Source organism: Dendrobium catenatum, unplaced genomic scaffold (assembly GCF_001605985.2).
Source record: "Dendrobium catenatum unplaced genomic scaffold, ASM160598v2 fragScaff_scaffold_1510, whole genome shotgun sequence".
NCBI lineage: Eukaryota > Viridiplantae > Streptophyta > Magnoliopsida > Asparagales > Orchidaceae > Dendrobium > Dendrobium catenatum.
Window position 1 is genome coordinate 281,434 of NW_021319972.1, and position 23,699 is coordinate 305,132.

The 23,699-nt window shown below is 35.8% G+C and overlaps 1 protein-coding gene across 1 annotated transcript; it reads right to left on the minus strand.

The window, feature by feature from the left end:
• Window positions 1-639: 639 nt before the first annotated feature.
• On the minus strand, window positions 640-23,693 carry LOC110115042 (short-chain dehydrogenase/reductase family 42E member 1). The gene is made up of 5 exons (XM_020848149.2): window positions 23,484-23,693; window positions 11,570-11,912; window positions 5,918-6,189; window positions 2,616-2,815; window positions 640-1,311 (listed from the first exon to the last, which is right to left on the minus strand). The coding sequence occupies exons 1-5, from the start codon at window positions 23,671-23,673 to the stop codon at window positions 874-876; spliced, it is 1,443 nt and encodes a 480-aa protein (XP_020703808.1). The 5' UTR covers window positions 23,674-23,693; the 3' UTR covers window positions 640-873.
• Window positions 23,694-23,699: the final 6 nt, after the last annotated feature.

A 23,699-nucleotide genomic window follows, 5' to 3' on the forward strand; every position in this document is an offset into this window, starting at 1 on the left:
TTTCAATCTCCCTTGTTTTTTTTTTATTGCCCTCTCACCTTGGCCCGGTTAAAAATATATCCCTTATGACTTCTTTCAATCCCCCATATGTTCTTGTTCATGCTGAAACTTCTTATGCAAAATTTCCAGAAAGTTCTTCCTTCTTGCCGTTCAACTTGGGGCATAGCAACAACATTTTTGTAGAAGGTGGATCTAATTAGATTATCTGAAGCATAAAATTCATTTTTTTATTATTCTTAAGAGCAGTAAGTGGAAATTTAAAAATTAGTTGCATGAATATACTCTTTATTTTTACAGCTTCTGGATATTTCTTTTTGGTTGAGATGTTCACCTGCTCTTCTGTTGGGGGTATTGTTTGATCTTTCTTACATGTTTTCTGACATCAGAAAATGAAAAAAAAAAACCTCCAAAAAGAAGCTACATTTGCACATCATGTATTTCACCAGTTCGCATTTTCAGGAGAGATACTAATTACAGTTCTAATCCAAAAAAATTAGTCTTTGCGGACTCAAATGGCATCCGAAGACCAACCAAAACATGCCATGTCATTTTTTGCTCGATACTTGATGACGTGTCACATTTTGATTGATCTCCGAACCGTCTAATATCCGCACAGAATAATTTCTCCATCCAATCCCAAAGACTAATCACGCAGATCATTTAGATCTAAGAACAGCAGTAAAGTTCAGGAAACAATTACACATTGAAACTGCTACATGCCTTCGGACAATCAGCTATTCTTCCAGAAAGAAGCGATTGCAGAAAAGTTTTAACTCAAATGGAAACCCTGAAATAACACTTCTGAGAAAAATATGTTTACAGTCTCAAAAAACCAAACCCGAAATCAGAAATTACTGCCGAAATGGCTTCAGATTATGCCTGTTTGGCTCTTTTAATGAAAAGTTTCATCGATGCGAAACCGAGAATAAAAGTCTGCCAGAACCAACCTGTAGCATTTGCAGGATCCACTCTCCTAGCCCGGAACCAAACATAGATGGCTTCACCCAAATGCACTAATACTGCTAAATAGAAAGTAAATCTAAGATTCCAAACCGAGCGGAAGATGAACAGAGCAATAGAATTCAGCCATCTTAGCGGCCAGAAAGTGGGTAGGAAGGCTGTGTAGAACAAACCAGTCATCCCAAAAATAACATAGATCCACATAAATATGTTAGGGCGATCTAATTCTCTTCGCTTCCTATCCTTCCAGTATGAGATTGTTTTGGCCAAGCCTTCACGAGGACTTATCATGGGAACATAACCAAGTTCTTCCTTTGCTTTCAGGTAGGAGAAGTAATGGGTCACTCCAATCTGTATTGAGGTTAGACTTGGATTAATTAAGGAGAAATGTACCATTTATCAATATATGTTCATGTGATATTATGGTTCAGAAAATGAATTTAACAAAAACCAAATTGGAGACCTTCCATTAATAGCTTTCACATGCAGTTAGCCTCCATATTGGAGACAAAACCAAATTGATTCTTTGATACCAAACTAATTTTTCTAAGATTAGGGTCCAAAACTCCTCCCAAAACTTCATTATATGACCCATAAGTTTCAATTTCCTATAATTAACAAATCCTAAACATCTTTGTTAATAGGTATTGAAACCAAAATGCCTCTTCTATGATGGTTTGATATAGTCTCAATCTTCAAAATTCTATAAAAAATATTAGTAAACCAAATAAATTCAATATTAACCATAATTCTCTAGATTTGAATATTAATACAACTCATATAGATCGAAATCATTACCATATGCATTTTTTCAAAATTAACCATACTTTTTTTTTATTGATAAAAAATTTATGTCATTATCATATTTATTATGCTTATCCAAATGGATTTCTTTCTTAAAGCTTATATTTTTTTCTCAAAATAACAATTTTATCTTACCAAAATATTTTTAATTTAGTTAAGACCTTGTTGTTTTCTATTTTTATTTATCTATTTTATTCGAAGTTTTCTATCTCTCATATTCATATTTGACGAGTAGTTTATTTTTACTTGTTTATACATCAAAAAATTGAATTCATTAATCTATTATAGATAGAGAGGTTCTCTACTGACTAATATACAATAAAGAGCGTCCCTCTAACTTGTTATCAGATGAGCATTAATCCTAACCTTAACTGTCACCCCTACCTTTGATAGCCCTTCATCTGCACCATGAAACATAGTCCAATGCCTCTTGTCACTAAATCCTAAGTATTCATTCGCATAAGACTGTTTGAAATTACATCAGAAGTCTAAAATATTGTCAATTGAAGCAAATAGCTACTAAGATAAAACCAGCCACCTAAATTAATAGCAGAAACTATTTTATATCCAGTCAAAATTATGCAAACCACATGATCTGAGAACAACTCTTGATATACATTTCTACATATTTCTCTATGCTGCAAAGTGGAATTATTTGATCTATCTATGATCAATAAATTCAGGTATGGAAAGGGCAAAATTTTCTACTATATTTAAAAAAAAGTCCTCAAGCTTTAAGATGAATGAGTTCAAAATCACATGATTTGGACAATACAATCAATTGATTTTTATGTGAATCATTAAATCCATTCTTGATGAAACTTCATGTAAGATTAATGTATGTATCTAACCTTGTAAACTTCAGCAGGAAGAAGAAGGGGCCCAGGAACCCATGAATGATTGAGCCAAGGGTAAAGAAACATCCATACGAACCAGCATATTTGTGACATTAGGAGTGCGTGCTTAACACTAATAGTAAATTTTGGCACATCATAATCCAGGCTTTTAAACAGGGGATTGATGATTGAATTGAAACTGTTGACAGGTGATCCTGAAAATAACAAAGCCACCGGCTTGAAAATAAGTCCATAATGCCAGGTTTACCAAATTATGTTGGAATAATCATAGAAGAAAGTTTAATAAAAAAAATTTCAGTCAAGGTCAGTCCGATAACGAAAAGTATACTAATAATTAAAAATGAAAACAGATGAGGTATCTATCATGAACCTTTTCCTCTGCAGCATTGCACCGAAATAAATACCAAATTACTTAAGATCAAGTAGCAAGGCATGCGTAAAGGGAAGTTGCTAGAAGCCATTGATTATTTAAATTTCCAAATCATGGACTAAGGCTTCGTTTGGGATGGCTTTTTTATTGCTTCTTATTGCTTCTTAAAACAACTTTCTAGTATAAAAATTTTAATTTTTATACTAAAAAGTTGTTTGAAGAAGCAGTAAGAAAGCGGTCCCAAACGAAACCTAAGACTCAAGAACCTAGAAGCACCTTAACTATGCAGGTGAAACACATTTCTCGTCCATCTGATCTACACATTCAGTAAAGCAAGAAAGGGTACTTCATCCACTTTTTAAGAGCTACAATTTATCAAATAATATGGATATCCAGAGAAGCAGAGTGTTGTCCAAGTACTCCATGAATTTATAAAGCAGCAATATCGCTCAGATTAATTCAGCAACCTGCATGGAAATTTGAAAGGGCATTTACAGTAGCATTGTCTATTTTAAGTAGGAATACATCAACATTCAAGTATTCATTGGTACGGCACAACAATGATGATAAGAGCATCAATCTCAACACTGAGCACGGCAAAGCAAGGAAGAAATTCATATTTTATCGTGAATGTATTTTAAAAACATAGACTTGTTAAAAAAAAAGACATCAGAAAAAAATAATAATAATAACTTTAGTTCCAAACTGGTACACTCCCCAAAAAATCTGTTATAGAAGTATATCAGTGCCATTTATTATATGAATATGCTTCTATAACATATTTTTTGGGGAGTGTACCAGTTTGGACAGGGATTGGAGATCCGGATTTTGATTCCGAGCAAAGAATCACGTACAGGATTGAACGAACGACTCCTTGTAAGAGATATGTTCATTTCACTCGCTCCAATGAAAGGAAACGGACTGAAAAAAGCTGACGAGAGAAAACTAACTGAGAGAGGAAGAAGAAAGAGAAGGAAGATAAGTCCGTGAAATTTGTACATTTTGTTGAATTTTATTTTGTGATTTAAACTTCTGAAATGAGTATATATGTCAATTAATAGAAGAGGAAGAAATTTGAGAAAGAAAGACAAAAATTTGGGAGAAGAAAAGGAAGGAAATTTAAAAATCGTCATCGAGTTATTTTAATCAAATTATTTTAATTAAGATAATCAATTATCAAGGATTTTAGAAATTAATCGTCAATCGATATAAATGCTTGTATAAGATAGATTCGTTCATTAAATTGGAGAAGATTTTTTGAAAGGGCGAAACGACGAGTTTTTATTTCTGAAGACAGGAGTAAGTGAACTAAATTATTCTTTTGCATTCACAATTATTATTTTACATTTCTATAATAGATGAAATAATATGTTATCTTCAAGAACAAAGAGAAGAAATTTAGTGGTGAATCTAAATTTCTAGGGAGGCTATTTCAAAGAGTAAGGAAGGAAAACTTTAGTGAGATAATCATATTGACAATTAAGGCATGCTTGAAATTTATATAGACGATTATTGACACTTTTGAGGTTGTTATTAAAGACTAAATTAAATTGATGTTATCATAAAATTTACTTTATAAAAAATATTTAACAATGATTAATGTAATTTAAAATGATTTGGAATAGTAGAGGATTGAATTAATCTAGTGAATGAAGGCGAAGTGTTGAAGCCAATAAAAGAATTCCAAATGTATTTGAGGTTGCATTAAGGAAGGCTATTCAGAGAATCAACCATTTGAAAGGAACTGAAGTACATAAGCAATTAAAGTGGGTAATTTCAATTGTATTATAGCAATACTAGATTTTCTCTTATGTTATTTCAATTTCTTTTGGTTATTGCAATTACTACATGATTATAGCATTGTGTTGATTAGATGGTTATTACATGAATACATTACTTGAGAAGAATAAAAGAAATGAAAAGATGAAATAAATGCTATATGATTGTTATAAAAATTTGTGTTCGTGACTCTTCAGTTTATTTGAAATATAGAATGATAAACTATGTTTGAAATTATAAGAAATGTTATAATCATCAGACTATTTGTTCCCGCCTCGTTAGTTCGAGCATCCGGGCCGGGTCATGACAAATTTGATTGAAAATAATTTTTATATCAATTGCATTTAAAAATATTACAATAATAGTTGTGTTAAAACACAAACCATTGCATCTTTTCAAACAAATATGATTCTAATTTTAGTAATTGTTTGGATAATTATTATATGTGGTATGTAGTTTATATCATTTAGGTTTAGGCTTCATTTGGGACAACATTCTTATTGCATTCTAAAGCAGGTTTTAGTACAAAAAATTTTTTAACTAGAAATTTTTGTACTAGAAAGTTGTTTTAAAAAACAGTAAGAAAATTTTCCCAGATGAAGCCTTAATTGTGAGAGATAAAAAGTAAAATTTAATATGTATTGTTCAACATTGATTGCATTGTAGAATAGATGATGACTAACTCAACGATTGTCTAATATCTTACATTGAAAAAAAAAATATTTGGTTTCATCCTCAACGAAATTGTTATGCAATAATCAATATTATCAGAAAATAAAAATTTTGTTGATAATTTTGTAAGCATTTATCAATTTATCAAATTATAATGAAATGCAATATTTTACTTTGAACTATATTTTTTTTATTTTTTTAAATATTAATTTATTTTCATGATAAATTTTCCTACCATCAAACAGAGGCTAATTTCGCCCTTGATTCTCTATTATAATCCATGAATTTTAAAGGTTTTTTTTTTCTTTTAATTATTAATATATTGAATGATTGATGGGTTATAATTGAATGATTGATGGATTGTTTAATTGCTTGCTTAGCCTAAATCAGTTCTGTCGTAAAAGATGATTTCCAGACTCATCATACATAAAAAAACCTAGGATAATATTGACTTCTATTAAGGATTGAGCAGTACCATCAGATATGAAATATGCTTGTCCAGCAGCAATGGGGTGTCCTTTCCTACCAGGAATGTCATCTAGAAGGCCCATGCTCGCCAATATAAGGGCTAGTACAAGGTTGTCCACATAAACCCAATCCGTCTTCACATTTGCATCACCAACTTTGAAAAATGCAAGACTCATCTGTGCAAGAGAGAGTATCCTCGGAAAGTGCCTCTGCTCTCCAGGTCCATAGATAGCAGCAGGACGGATTGCACAAGTATAAAGACGATCACCACTCTTTTTCCTAAGTAAAACAACAATCTTCATAAACTATTAAGAACCTTAATGAATGCTCATCAAACATGGAAGAAAAGGTGCACGGATAACTTGTTTACAATAACATGCATATAGCTTGTTAGAGAATGCATAGATCCGAGTATCATTTTTGAGATAATGCAAGACCATATAAAAATGGACTAGTTTGGGAAAGCTACAACTAAGATTATAAATGCATTCAAGTTCATGCTTTGAAACGGCAGCATGTTTGATCATTCTATTCTCAAAAATGTGAAATGCAATTAAATCCTCATATTATCTCCAGTATTAACTATGGGAGGACTTTCTGACATTGTAAGAGCTCCTTCACAAGTCCAGCAAGGATCTGATCAGAGAGGGCCAAATGCTGAGAAGCTACTTTCTACACTCCAAAGAGATCTGGTGAGGATCTCTATGCTTTGGATCTCCTCATTCTGATGAGCCTGGTGTGGTGAAATGGGGCTCCGCACAATGCAAATACAAAGAGTGGCAACAGCAGGTAGACTGATGAACTCCACACATGAAGATGTAGGGCCACCCTATGTATTCAACACCACCTAGAGATCCCTTGGGAATGTGAGGCTCCTCCAAATGTCTTGCTGAACACAAAGATAACAATGTAGCAGGATTGTTCCATCACACAGGTGCATTTTAACCTTTGATGATGTGTGACTCACACCCGTGTTAGCAAACGAGTCATATAGTTTTGTTGTATTTACAACTTTACTCTTGTACATCTTTAAATACTCGCGTCCTGTACACTTAGTTGTATATCAATATTACATTTTCTCTTATTCATTCTCGCTATCTATCTCTCTATCCTCTCAGCCTGTGTGCCTCTCGGTTGCTCTTCTTTCATGGTATCAAGAGCCATCCATGGGAGATCAAGAATAGCCAACTCTCTCCCTGCCTCCTCCATTCCATCTGAAACCTCCTCCACCAATCTCTCTATACCGGCGCCCCTCAAATTTCTCGTCTCCAACATAAAAAATCTCGTTTTACATCCCCTCACATTGGACAACTATGCAATTTGGAGTATGCAGATTCTTCAGCAATTCCAGGCGAACGACTGCGCCGGACACCTCACCGGCGTTACCCCTCCACCCGCCGATGTCGCGTCTCAAGAATATGCCCGCTGGCGCCTTGTGAACAACAATCTTCTTTCGGCTTTATTCTCAACAATTTCTCAATCTATCTTACCCTCCACCACTGCTCAAGCCGCTTGGACTATTCTTGAACGTCATCTTCAACCCACCAATCATTCTCGAGTCATCCAACTCAAGAACAAACTCCATCACATTCAAATGAAATATTTAACGATGTAGCAGTATCTTGCCCAGATAAAATCTATTGTGGATAAAATCGCTGCCTCCGGATCCAAAATCAATCCGGAAGATATCATTCTTTACACCTTCAATGGTCTCCCCCAACCTATAACCCCTTCAAGTCCGCCATACGCACATATCTTCTCCCTATCAACCTCGACACCCTCTACTCTCTCCTCTGCAGCGAGGAGATCAACATTCAGTAAGAAAACCTAAAAGAAACGATCGCAGGCTCGGCGGCTACAGCGCTCTACGCATCCTCCTATAATCAATCAGACGAAGTCAGAAAAGATTCTTCAAGAACAAGAACTTACCGACTTCAGCAACCAATCCAGCCAACCCATCTGCTCTGTCCGCCTCCACGAACTCCGGCAGATCAATCTATCAAATATGTGGAAAAACGGGATACATAGCCCTCAATTGATGGCATCAATGCAACCTCAAGTATGCTCCCACTGCATCCCGAGCACCTCGTGCTTTGCTAGCTCAACCATCTATAACCGTTACCCAAAACTAGATTCTTGACTCCGGCGCTTCTACCCATCTAACTCCGGACAGAAACAATCTTCATCACTCCGTCGCTTATCAAGGTCCCGACACCGTTTCCATTGCCAATGGGTCCTCTTTACCCATTTACAATTCCGTTCAGGGTCTTCTTCCCCTACCTGACGCACCCCATAAGATTCATTTATGTAATCTTCTTCACATTCCCTTGCTCACTCATAATCTCTTATATGTTTCCAAATTAAAATCTGATAATTCCATTTCAATATATTTTGATGCTAACGGTTTTGAAATTAAGGATTTTCAGGACCAACGAGCGCTTCCTCGTGGGCGTCTTCATAACGGACTCTATCAGATTCGTATGTCACCTGACCCCTCTCCTACAACTCTCACCACCAATACCACGACAACTCAACTATGGCATGCTTAATTAGGACATCCGAACAATCGGCTTCTCTCAATTCTTGCCCAAAGATTACCTGACCTTAGCAATTTATTGCATTATTTTATGTGTACATCATGTAACGTGGCCAAGAGCCACAAGCTATCATTCAATAAAAGCATTTCTGTGTCTTCCTCCCCATTTGAACTAATCCATTCTGATGTATGGGGGCCGACCCTGCAAAATTCTTTAGATGGTTTTAGATATTATGTTATCTTTATCGATGATTTCACATGATTTTCATGGCTTTATCTAATACATTCTAAACAAGTGACATTTATGAAATTCAAATTATTATGCAATCTTGTTAATACACAACATCACTGTACACCCAACATATTTCGTTATGACGGTGGCGGCGAATTCACAAGCAATGTCTTCAAAAACTATCTTCAAGATCTTGACATCACATATCAACTTAGTTGCCCTCACACTCCAGAACAAAATGGTTTAGCCGAGCGCAAGCACAGGCACCTACTAGATCTTACTCGCACCCTTCTACACGCCTCCAATCTTCCAAATCAATTTTGGGCCAAAGCGCTCACCACAGCTAACTATCTCATCAACCGACTTCCCTCTAAATCTATCTCCCTCCAAACACCATATCAACGTCTTCACGGTTCACCTCCTACATATTCTCACCTATGCACCTTTGGATGTCTTTGCTTCCCCTAGTTACAACCTTACACTTTAAACAAATTTTCCCCTGATCTCACGAATGCATCTTCCTAGGCTATTCCACTCTTCATAAAGGATACAGATGCTTCAACCTAACCTCCAGGAAAATTCATATTTCAAGGCACGTCATATTTTACGAGCACACCTTTCCCTATAAACCTCCCAATGCCACATCAACAACTCTATCTCAATCACACTCCAACACCACCTCTCCACTTCTTCTCATTCCAACCTCAACGGTTTCAACCTCCAATGCTTCACCCCGTCCTTATCATACCATCTCTATTCAGAACCGACATTCCATCAAGCTCACCAATTCCATCTCTTACACCTGCATCCCTTCCCAGTCATACGCCTACCCCTACCACTTCATCCAATATACCTCGGCCTATCCCTGGTTGCCCAAACCATCATATGCAAACGAGGCCGAATTCATATGCAAACGAGGCAAAAATTTGGCATCTCCAAACCAAAATGAATCTTTACCCTTCTGACCACCACTTTGTCCCACTCCACACCTACCACATACAATCAAGCAGCCAAATCTGAGCACTGGCGTACTGCAATGACGGACGAATTCAACGCCCTCCAAAAACAAAAGACCTGGTCCCTTGTGCCAGCTTCTCCAAACAAACCAATCCTTGACTGCAAATGGATATTTAAAACCAAACTTCTTTCAACATGTTAAATAGAACGCTACAAAGCTCGCATCATCGCTCTCGGCTACGATCAAATATTTGGTGTAAATTATGATGAAACCTTCAGCCCAGTCGCAAAAATGCCAACCATAAGCATTCTTCTCACCCTTGCTCTTCATCAGAAATGGCCCATGCTTTAACTGAACGTTTTCAATGCTTTCTTGCACGGTGATCTTCCTGATGGCATATACATGCGATAACCGCTAGGCTTTGTGGATCCGCATTTTCCAAACTCCGTGTGCAAACTTCATAAATCTCTTTACGGCCTCAAACAAGCACCTCGACAATGGTTACAAAAATTTACCAGCTTCCTACAATCAAGAGGATTCAGGTTCAGTCGCTCCGACCCCTCACTCCTACTTAATCAAAAACATATTCATATTTATGTACTAATTTACGTGGATGATATTCTTATCACAGGGAATGATCAATCCGCCATTCAGTCTCTCAAGAAACTACATTCTCAATTCGCTCTCAAGCAGCTCGGTCAAATTTCCCTCTTCATGGGCATCCAATTCTTTCAAAATGCCTTCGGCTACTTCCTTATACAACAACACTACGCAATGAAACTTCTTCATGACATAGGATTCGATGATTGCAAGGCTGCACCTACACCCATCACTCTGAAATCCAAAAACAAATCGAGCAATAATCAGTTATTTCAAGATTCAACTCTCTATCGACGACTTGCATGATCACTTCAATACATGTCAATAACTCGGTCGAACATTGCCTTTTCCACCAACCTTGTCTGTCAGCATATGCAGCATCTAACCGTACAAGATTTTCAAGCTCTCAAACGATTACTATGCTACATCAAAGGCACTATATCCTTCGGTCTACCCATAACAACTGGCGAACTCAAACTCAGAGCCTACATGGACGCTGACTGGGCCTCAGATGCTACTGATCGAAAGTCCATATCAGGATTTTGCACCTTCCTAGGTCCCAATCTCATCTCTTGGTCCGTCAAGAAGCATGTAACGGTTGCAAAATCATCAACGGAAGCTGAATACATACCTTTATATGCAACCACCTAAGATGTTATATGGCTTCGTCGCTTAGTTACCGAACTTAATCTTGAGCAGAAATCTCCAACCACTATTCATTGTGACAACATCTCAGCCATAGCACTTGCAAAGAGTCCTGTCTTCCATGCAAGGACTAAACACATCGATATCGACTACCACTTCATCCGATAGCACATTGGCTCCGGCAGCATCTCTCTCACTCACATCTCTTCAAAGGATCAGATTGCAGACATTCTAACAAAGCCTTTCTTCATCGCTCGTTTTAACGACCTTTGCAGCAAATTAACAATTCAACCCTCAAATGATTAATTTAAACGAGTCTGTTAGCAAACGAGTCATATAGTTCTGCTGTATTTACAACTTTACTCTTGTACATCTTTAAATACTCGTCCTGTACACTTAGTTGTATATCAATATTACATTTTCTCTTATTCATTCTCGTTATCTATCTCTCTATCCTCTCCGTCTGTGTGCCTCTCGGTTGCTCTTCTTTCAACCTGCACATCTACAATATTCTAAACTATGCTTTCACCAAGTTAGCTACAATTGCATAGTTAATTAATGGTAGTCTAACAGACAAAATAAAGCATGCTGATTGATTCAATAAGGTAAATGACCACTTACTCTCCCGACAAGCAGTTAAAGGAATCTTACAAGAGAGCAGTAAAAGAAAACAAGTGAAGAAACTAACTTGGATGAACCGCCATTACTCTTCAACACCAGTTGTTCCGCAATAGACTTGCTACGCCCATATGGATCAACATGATCATCAATAGGATAGTAGGGCAGTGACTCATTGCCATTAACAATCTCCTTTCCTCCAAACACTACATTGTATGTACTCACATAGACAAGCCTCTTGATCCCAACTTCATGGCATACATCCAATACATTGCAGGTTCCATTTAGGTTGACTTCATCAATACGACTTGCCTGAAGCATCTCCTTACCTGACATACCGTATGAGGCAAGGTGGAAAACACAATTTGCTCCCTTAAGAGCTTCCTTCAGATTCATTTTCTGAGATACGTCTCCTGAACATACAAAAAGATAATGCTTAGATGTTCATTGCTAACTAAATTAAAATGATGTCACTGTTCCATATTAAAGTACCTAATAATTTCCTGAAGTTCTAAACCCTATTATAATCCGAGGAAGAATGAAATTGTAATATAATTGGTCATGGCCTATAATGAGTGTGAGGAGAAAATGGGGATTGTGTAAATGGAGCTCGTGTATGAGTGTGAGAAGAAAATGGGATTGTGTAAATGGGAGTAAGTTTATTAGCACATGTGAAGGGAAGATTCAGCGCCGCTATAGCGAATGAGGAGGAGAATTTACAGCACCAAATTCGCAAAAATTTGATCAGGATAACATAGATATATAAATATTATAAATACTTTCTTGATAAAAAATGCGAATCGATCTCTCATGCAATTTCTCATCCTCCATGCGTCTCGGTTTGCATGTCATCGCCTCATGCGAGAGAGAACTTTAGATTTTTCGACTCGTTCGACAACCCAAGCAATATTGTTGTTCATTATGAATAATTTTGATGTTTTGAATGCAATGAAAAATTTAGTTTCATGAACAAGGATCGTTCAACCAACTTCATGCAATGTCACTCATAATCTGTTGTTTTTTATCGCGTTCTCTCAAGTCATTGGCTTAAGCCCCCTTTCCAATGGAATTTAGGTTTTGATTTTCTATGGATTGAATGTGCTTAGTCCACAGGTTAAGAGACCTCAATAAATCCTAAATTGCATCGATACATTTGCCTTAGGTGATCAAGTTAACAACAATTGGAGGTCCACCATGAAGCCAATTTCAGTGGGATTGAAGCATAGGTCCTAGTGGACCTATGTGTTAAATTTAATTGTAATTGGGTATCATTTGGTCTATCATTCAGTGATCCTAAATTTCACTTGCATCATTGACCTATGTTATTAATTAATTCATAATTCATTCAAATGAAATACTAAAAATACATTTTAAGGCTCATATTGCTTGGAATTAAATCCTAAACCAAAGAAAATTAAAAGCCCATCAAATCCCATACAAATTTAGAATAATTTAAAAGTTAAAGAAAATCATTTATTACAAAAACAACAACAACATCAAGCCTTTATCCCACTACGTGGGGTCGGCTACATGAATCATTTTTCTCCATTGTGTCCTATTAAAGGTACAATTCTCGTTTAAATCTAGTAAAGAATGGTCATTCCTAATATTTTCTAACCAAATCTCTTTAGGTCTGTCTCTACCTTTTTTAACATAAGTCAAATATAATACCTCTACTCTCCTAACCAGGTCATTGGAAGGCCACAGTTTTATGTTACCAAACCATCTAAGGCGACTCTCTCTAATCTTATATTCTACTGGAGCTACTCCAACCTTTTCACGTATATGCTCATTTCGTATCCTATCTCTAAGGGTAAAGCCACTCATCCACCTGAGCATCCTCATCTCTGCCACACTTAACTTAGTATTATGCTTCTCTTTTAATGGCCAACATTCAGCACCATAAAGCATTGCAGGCCTCACTACCATCTTATAGGATTTTCCCTTAAGTTTGATGGGTACTTTTCTATCACACAACAAGCCAGATGCATTCCTCCACTTCAACCATCCAACTTGAATTCTGCTGATAATATCCCGGTCTATTTCACAATCCTATGAACAATAGGTCCATGATATCTAAAACGAGTACTCTTATTAATGACTTGATCGCCCAAAGTCACAATCCCCTCACTGGTCTATTACTACTAAAATTACACTCCATATATTCCGTTTTAGATCTACTCAAACAAAAACCTTTAGTCTCTAATGTTGACCTCCATAATTCAAGTTTACTTTCAACTCCCTCTCTAGTCTTATTAACAAGAAGAATATCATCAGCAAAAATCATACACCAAGGTACATCCTCTTGCAAATGTCTAGTGAGAACATCCATGACTAAAGCAAAAAAGATATGAGCTTAAGGCTGATCCTTGATATAACCCAACCAAAATAGGGAAATACTTGGTCAAACCACCTTGTGTTTGAACACAAGTAATAGCTCCTGCATACATATCTTTAATGATTTGAATATAAGCATTATTGACTCATTTCTTATCAAGAACTCTCCATAGCACTTCTCTTGGAACTTTATCATATGCTTTTTCTAAATCAATAAATATCATATGTAGATCCTCCTTATTTTCTCTATATTTCTCCATCAAACCTCTTAATAAATGTATGGCTTCCATAGTCGACCTACCCGGCATGAATCCAAATTGATTTTGAGAAACATCAGTATCACACCGCAGCCTATGCTACATAACTCACTCCCATAGTTTTAAGGTATGACACATTAACTTAATTCCTTTATAATTCGCACAAGCTACAGAAACACTAATCTTAAAAAAGGTTATCAACGTTCTACCAGTATCTTTGTTAAAAAAAACACAGATTTAGTAAAGAATAAATCTGTGGAATTGAACACTAAAGCTAATTTCAAAGAAGTGGGAGAAGAAGTGCCTTTAGCTCAAGCTGATCCTGATTTGTCTGATGGGCATTATGAACTCAGTAAAAGCAGTGAAATTCAAGGAGCTGATCCGAAAGTGCAGCTGGAGGTTCTGATCAAAGAGCAGGAATCTAAAAGCAAATCTGGTATGGAGCCTATAACTCGTTCTTCTGCTGTAACTGAAAATAAGTTTGATGTATTAAATAGCCTGTTAGAAGAAGGGGAAATTATTATTCCTGATGAAGTTAATGAGCATTCTGTGGTTGAGAAGGAAGATTTGGCAGTCAGTATTGTTAAGAGGGATAAAGATACTTCCAAAGAAGAATCAGGTGATATTGTAGAAGCTACTTCAAAGAAAAAAGGTACCAAACAACTTAAAGGTTCGGGGCCTATAAATTTGGCTCCTAGGAGTAGGAGGTTGGATGGGGATATTTCCAATAATGTCATCAATTGCATTTTGGAACTGTAGAGGAGCAAGGAAGAAAAAGGCTTCTCTATATCTTATAGATATTGTGAAAAACTATGATGTTTTCTTTTTTGGTTTGTTGGAAACAAAAGTTGCTACTATGGAAAGGAAGGTTGTGGACACTCTTATTGGTCCGGATTGGGATTTCTTTCATATAAAAACTCTTTCTTCAAGAGGTATATTTTATATTAATTCTTCTGAGTCATTCCAAAAATTTAATTTAGAACTCATATCCAAGCCTACTTGAGGAGCATAAACACTTATAATATCAACAATCTTATCATCGACAACAATCTTTAAAGCTGTAATTCTATCTCCAATCCTATTAATTTTATAACATTATCCTTTAACCTCTTATCTATAATAACACCTACACCATTTCTAGTACGACTCCTACCCGAATACCAAAGTTTAAATCCTAAACAATCAATTTCCTTAGCTTTCTCTCCAACCCATTTAGTTTCCTGAATGCACAAAATATTTATCTTCCTATGAATCATAATATCTATTAATTCCATTAATTTTCCTGTAAGGGAACCTATATTCTAAGTTCATATCCTAATTTTAATTTCATGGACTAGCTTCTTTACCCACATCCGTCCTTGATGTGGGAACCCTTGCCTATTTAACACTGCACCCGGGCGCCGGTGCAACGGGCCTAATAAACTTGTCACTGTATTCATGGCATACAGCGCGTCGCTTCTAGGGGACGCCCTAGCATTAACACAATTTCTTAAAGGATTCATGTCATTATTATTCGACAAATTTTACGCTGGTTGTCGACTACCTAACACAACCCTCCACTTTTCTCATCCAGGACTTGGGACTTGGCAATGGTAGTGTTAAAGAAAATCATTACAAATAATTAAAAATACCAAAATGATTCCAAACACTTGAAATCCTCTTGGAGAGTCATTATTGACATTTGGGGAAGATATCAAAAAGTTTGGACCAAAATGAAAAATCCCTAATTGCCGTTGATTAAATATTTCATTAAAAAGGACTAAACTTTGAAAAATCATAACTAATTGTAAAAAAAATCAATTCACTCAAACCCAATTGCATTGAATCGAAAATAAAATCTAGTATTTATTAAAATATAAAACTTCATGAATTTATAACAAATAAAAAAGTTAACTTAAAGTCAAACCTACTTAATGATATTAATTAGAATTTTGATAAGTTCAATTAAATCCAAAAAAAAGATCAATCAACTCATTGAACTAAAATCAATAATCAAATAAACTAAAATAATTAGTAACCAACATTTTGTCAATAAGGTTTATAGACTTGGACCCTTTTAAGCTGCAGGGATACGTCCTAAGGAGGCTTTGTTCTTTGTGCTTGCTGCAACAATACCACGAACTAATTGACAAAATATAAACACTAAATTCTGAATGTTAATTGAAATCAGCTAATCCATGACGAGAATATAATAAAATCAATTATTAAACAAGGAAATTGTTAGATAATATGGGCCTACGAGGCTATTAAATTAGCCCGAAAGATGATGAAATAAATCTCATGGTCCTAAGGTAAAATTAGACAATTGTCATTTAACTTAAATAATTGATCTACAAACCATTAACTAACTAATTGGGTTAATCAAAATCAACAAACTAAATCAAACATAAATCAAGAGATTATTGTTGGGTAACTCGGACCTACAAGGCTATTAAATTAGCCCCCTTCACACACTACAGATTGCTTGTCAGGACAACCAATTTTAGTTATAGGCTAGGCCATTATTCTTTAATGAGTTTTATCTTGAATGTGAAATAAATTTCTATTTTAACGAATGAATGACGTATTTTTATTACGCATTCTTCCTGTATGCTTTTAAGTGATTTTGATGTGGTCAGTGATGGGTGTTTAGATTCTTTTAGTTAGGGACGACCTGAATGTTAACAGATTTTTTGCAGGTGGTCATGCTTATGCAAGATCATAAAAAGGGGATAATCATTAATTAAAATTTAAATTAAAAAAATTTCTGCACGTGCTGTTTATTTTACTATATGAACTATTTTATTGGTTGATTAAAAGCATGGCCAAGTTGATATGCTTGTTCAAAGTACTATTTATTCTTGGGCCTTTATGATGATTTATAATATGAACTGTTTTGTCGGCTGACATGTAGGGAGTATAGAATCTCTTTTAAATTTTCATATGTAATATGATTTAAAAGTTGTAAAAGTTCATAAAACAAAGTATTTTCATAGAGATTTGAAGTCCAAAGAGGAAAGAAACAGTTTTTAAAGAAGAGGTCTTTCAATTTGGATGAACATAAGGAGCCTGAAGAAAAAATAAAAGAAAATTTGAAGACAAAAGAGATGCTTTATTTTAAAAAGAACTGGTGTCATTCCATAGAAATAAAATCCAAATTATCGTTGGTGGAGCCTGACCACATTTATTTTCTTACAGACCCCGATTTGTAATTAAGTGGCACTTGCTGCATGGCCTCTATTCTTATATACTTTGATTTGATTTTGAAGGCTTTCTTTAAATTATTTTTGCATTGGAAATTGCCTGCTTTCATAGGTTTATTTCTTGTATGTTCTAGTTTTAGTTTGGTGTTAGGCTCTTAAAGACAAAAAAATTCTACTGGTAGCTAAACAAAAAATAATCAGGTTCACATAAAAAGATAAACGTTCCTAGGAAGTAAGCCAGGCACATCTAGAGTTCTCATGCATTCATACATTTCTTCTCTCCTTGCTACACACTTCCCCATCTGCGGGTCGTAGCAGATCACCTGACCTATTATAGTGCAATTCTGTCTAGGAGATATTGTGCTCTTTAGGAAAAAAAACCTATTTTCTATGCTTTTTTAAATTCAAAACATATCATTTTTATATAAAAGTTGATTTGCATGCATTATATTAGAAACAAATGAAAGTTAATTAAAATTTAATTGGATCAAGCATAGTCATACCACTAATAAGTAAAGGTGTCATGTAGGAAATTCTTCAAAATGTCAGCCTCAAAATTTTGAAAACTTAAATAACATTCTACCCATCTTCATGAGATTGGGATCGTGGTTTTAAAGCACCTAGGTGGTTTAAATGGTTTTCCAATACAGATCGATGTAAGTCCAAAGTGCATTAGAATAGGCTAGGGTTGCTATTATGTAGTGATACAACTTAGAATTAGGCTCTGAGGCGGACAACAAATCTTAAGTCCTCACTATCGGGAATATAATCCTAAATTTTCAACAATACGTCAACTCAAACATAAAGCTTTATCCTCCAAAACTTTAAAAGCCCAACATAGGATAGATTGAGACATTTGTAAATTATTTCAGAATCTTAAAATGCTTCATACTATTCATTCCTTAGCCTCCAAAATAAGTGCTAAAAAATTGATCCAATCTAACTTGAAAATCCAACTGCTCTCCTTTTATTTCACTCCTTGAAAATTTCTAATGAAATATCCACCACTATTTTAAACAAGAGTATTCGTAGGATATTTAATTTCCCTACAATGTAATTAACCATAAAGGAATAAGAGACTCAAGACCCCATATTAAAATAAACCTCATTATAATTAGCTCCTAAATAGAATGGGAAAAATTATTGTTTTGGGAAAATTAAAAGACTAAAAGAAAATTCAATATCATAATATTTTTGATCAAATTCTCAATGGCAAATGATATTTTTGTCTTCCGAGATAATATATATTTTCTTATTACAATTTGATTATGAAATTAATAATAAAATATCATAATTCTTGTGGCCAAATATATGATTGAACATCATTTTTCCCCCTCCAATGTCATATGTAGTTCTCCCTTAAATTTGACTACGATAATCAAGATATAAGCTGGATTTTTGTAATCTGAACCAATTAGAGAATAATATTGTTACCTTCTGAGGTAACAAATTATTCATAATGTCACATTTGACTACAAAAATACAAACCCCAAAGTCTACATTTATTTATTTATTTATAAAATACATATATATTGATTGCACCCCAAAAGAAGCAAACGTCAAGGCAATCAAACCGTAAATGAATACACTAAAGAGTTTTACCAGCTGAGTGCTTGAAATAACCTTAATGAATCTCCAAACCAGTTAGTAACTCGATATATAGTCGGTCTTAAGGATGCAATTCAGGACAAACTTGAATTAAATTCCATTTGGTCCCTTTCCCGGTCAATTAATTTTGCACTAAAAGCAGATACTCAATTGTCTAAGCATTCCCATAGCCACGACTGCCACTAATTCAATGTGTTATGATCTGATTATTCTAAAAGTGGTGGAGCTCCATTCCAAATAATACAAGCAAATGCTCCGGTAATTACAAATCTTGCTGCTACCAATACACAATCCAATGATCCGAAGACACAGGCTAGAGTCAAAGCACCATTGCGGGATAATCCATATGCTAAGCCTAACACCTTCAAGTGTTTCAGATGTTTCCAGCCAGGTCATAGATCAAATGAATGTCCAACTAGACCGCAACTCCAACTGATTAAAGCAGACGATGAAGAGCAATTGAATGGTGAAACCGACCATGAGCAGACAATCAAAGATATAGCGGGAGATGATGGAGAACCATTAGTTTGTGTAATGGAAAAGTTACTACTGGGTCCCATGCAAGCATTCAATTCCCAAAGTAATGCATTATTTCGAACCAGATGCACTATACAAGGAAAAGTTTGTGAGTTACATGCTAACAGCAGTTGCACAGAAAACATCATCACTTGATCTGCCACTCAAGCATTAAAACTCAAAACTACAAAAAATTCTCACCCTTATAAAATCAGTTGGGCTAAAAAGGGAATGGACATCTTGTTTTCAAAAATGTGTTGGGTTACATTTTCTATAGGCAAGCAACATGAATGTGAGGTCCTTTGTGATGTCATTGATATGGATGTGTGTCACCTTACACTTGGCCGAACATGGCAATTTGATGTGGGAGCAATTCATGACGGTCATTTGAATACATATGCTTTTGATGGGAAGGGAAAATGATTGTGTTTATGGCCTCATTCTTTCGAGACAACCACTAAACCTACAGCTAGCAATGCGGCAATGCACATTGTTTCAGGCATAGGCCATTTTTGTTCATAGAAAGAATCCACTTCATTACTAGCTTTAATCTTGCAATAACCTTATACAGGAAGCAGTGCCAAACAATTTCCAGAAGAGTTGCCAACTTTGTTGAAATAGTTTGAAGATCTTATTCCCAATGAACTACCATCTTCATTACCTCCACTTCGCAAGCTACGACATTAGCTTGATTTTATACCAAGTTTGACCATTCTCAATCTTGCGCATTATAGGATGAGTCCAGGACACCATGTCATTTTTCGGCAACTTGTGGATGATTTGTTGACCAAACAATTGATCCAGCCCAGCTTAAGTCCCTGCACTGTGCTAACTTTGATTGTATCTAAGAAAGATGGAACTTGGCATATGTGCATAGATAGCCGAGCTATTAATAAAATAATCATTAAGTTTTGATTTCCAGTACCACGTATTGATGAACAGCTTGACAAACTTTATGCCTTTCTGGTTCCACTATATTCTCCAAGCTAGATTTACATTCAGGTTATTATCATTTTCAAATTTGGCTAGGCAATGAGTGGAATATGCCTTTAAAACACGAGAAGGGCTTTATGAATAAAAAGTTATGTTGTTCAGATTGTGTAATGCTCCTTCTACCTTCATGAGGCTTATGAATAAAGTCCTAAAGTCCTTCTTAAACAAATGTTGTGTAGTTTACTTTGACGACATACTTATATTTAGTGCCACCTTGACAGATCATTATAAGCACTTGAAGGCCATCTTTGAAGTATTAAAGCATAACAAGCTATATATTAATCTCCCCAGGTGTGTATTGTCCATGTCTTGCATTAATTTTTTGGGATTGCTAGTACCTAGTGAAGGTGTTCACGTCGATCCAAAAAATAATTATGCTATTATAGGGTGGCCAACTCCTACCTCTATTTTTAATATTTATAGCTTCCATGGACTCGCTAATTTTTATCAATGTTTCATTTGTGGGTTTAGTACATAGATGGCACTAATAACGAATTGTTTAAAGCTAAAAACCTTCAGTTGGGGTGAAGAACAATAGTGTAATTTTGACTCTATCAAGGTTTCTCTCAGCACGGCTCCTCTTCTTGCTTTACTTGACTTCAATAAACCTTTAATGTTGATATCGACGATTCTACAATTGGAATAAGTGTTGTTCTTTCACAGCAAAACGACCCATAGCATTTTTCAATGAGAAATTAAGTAAATCTCACAAAAAATGGATTGTGTAGGAGCAAGAGCTATAAGCTATCATTTGTGCCTTAAAACAATGAGAACATTACTCACTACACCAAGATTTCATGCTTTGCAGCAAGCATCAAGCGTTACAGTACATAAACCCGCACAAAACTATTAGTAAAATGCATGCCGGATGGATCTTATACTTGCAAAAATTTACTTTTGTACTTCAGCATAAATCTGGCAGTCGAAATAGAGTGGTAGACGCTCTTAACCGTCGTTCCGCACTTCTTGGACAGCTGCAAACTAAAATCATCAGCCTTGCATGCTTAAAGGACTTCTATGACTTAGACAAATACTTTAGCACCATTTGAAACTCTTGTGTGATTCAGCTCATCACGGTTTTCACTTCAAACATAACATGCTATGTATTCCTATGTCTTTGTGGAAACAGCAATTGATAAAAGAAATACATTTTAGTGGCTTAGCTGCCCATGGGGGTCGAGACAAGACACACGAACAACTGCAACAAAGATTCTTTTGGCCTCACATGTGAAAGGATGTGTCCCATTTTATTGAAGGTTATTCTATTTGCCAAGAATATAAAGGCAGAGGTCAAAACACAGGTCTATACACCCTGTTTCCAATTCCGAACTCAATATGGGAAGATTTGAGTCTTGATTTTATTCTTGGGTTACCTCATACCAAACGTAGTTTTGACTATATTATGGTTGTTGCTGATCGTTTTTTCTAAAATGACTCATTTTATTGCCTCCAAAAAGACTTTTGATGCACTACATATTGCTTGCTTATTTTTTAATGAAATTGTTCAATTGCACGGTGTTCCACAAAGTCTTACATATAACAGCGATGTCAAGTTTATTAGCCACTTTTGGCGAGAGCTATGGAAGCATATGAATACAATTGTGCAACTTAGTTCTACTTATCATCCCCAATTGGATGGTCAGATCAAAGTGGTTAATCAGACACTAGGAAACATGCTGATATGCATTGCTCGAAGCCAACTGAAACACTGGGAAGTTGTTTTGGGACAAGCAGAATTCGCATACAATTCTATGACTAACTGCTCAGCAGGATGAAGCCCTTTCAATATTGTGTACATTAAGGCTCCCAACCACATTCTTGGCATTGTTGTTCTGCCCAAGTGTCACAGCCAAACAACTTCTTACCTCGCCACTCAATTCACTTCTATGCTCCCTGATGTTTGTAACAAGTTGGCGGTCTCCAATGAAGCATACAAACAGCAAGTTGATAAACATCGATGCTATAAAGCATTTAATCCAGGTGATTTAGCTATGGTTAGATTACGCTATGAAAGACTCCCACCAGGTACGCAATCCAAACTAAATCCTCGCAAGATTTCCTTCCAATCTTAAAGAAAATAAATGAACATGATTATATTGTCGATTTGCGTAAACACCTTAACACACCTTCTAACTTCAATGTGGCGAATATTTAAACTTACTACCACCTGAAGAGTTCAACACAAACAGTTCTTCAGTGGGTTGTTATTCTGCTGGAGGGGCAACATGATGCGGAGCATATGCTATGTCCAAAGTATCATACTCCCACTCTTAGCTAACCACCTCATTACCATTTATATTGTTATATCTTCCTAGCACTACTTCGCTTTATTTCCGCTTTGCTTCTTTCGTAATAGTTGTCTTCCTTTTTGCATATATACAGAGGTGGTATTATAGGCAGAGTAGAGAAAAATATATAACAAAAGCTTTTTGCTTTCTGTTCTATTCCATTTGTTTATTTTCCTGCATTGTTTGTTTCCATGATTACTCGCATCAACTCACCTTCAACTTAGAACTTGACATAAAATGCCCAACTCTTGGTAGTCGTCAGTTTGCCAGATTTGTCTACTTCATAACCTGCTTCATAGAGTTGTTTTGTATAGATTTTCCTGTATTTCTTAATTTTAGCCACTTCTATACTGTAGAATATTGATCTAAACATATAAATAGAAATTTAGCGCCTATAAATAGGAGTTAGCGCATCACATCAATCATATACTCTGCAATCATCCTCAGTAGTCAGTACAATCATCCTCAAAATTATCTTTCAAACTCCGAAGTTACCAACATCTACCCCTTCTTTGACTAAACCATGCGTCATTAGCAATATCAACATTCGAAAAATCAACTCAGAACATTATCAAGACTTTATGAAGTCGCCGAATAACATCTTCCAGCTTATCCCACAAAATGCCCTCATCAGTACCTTACAATAAGAACCTACACATTCCTAACATCTTTTATTCCAACTTAATTACGATAAATCAGAAACATCCAAAAAAGCAGTAAGTTCGGAGCTCCAATTCTCCATGATAACTTGTTGATTGGGCAACAACCATCGCACGTTAACGAAACGAAAGTTTGGATCGAACCTCGAATGCAGCGGACGCCATTTTTCTGGAGATCGACGGACCAGGGCGAACAGGAGCGAGTATCGAAAGATCGCACCTCCTCTGCGCCCCTCCTCACGAGTTCGAGGCACAGCGCCGCTCCCACGAAACCTAGACCTCCTGTTACAACGAAACGATTCCCCTCGATCCCTTCGTTCTCGCTTAGATGCATCTCAATCCCCCAATCTCCCTCACCTT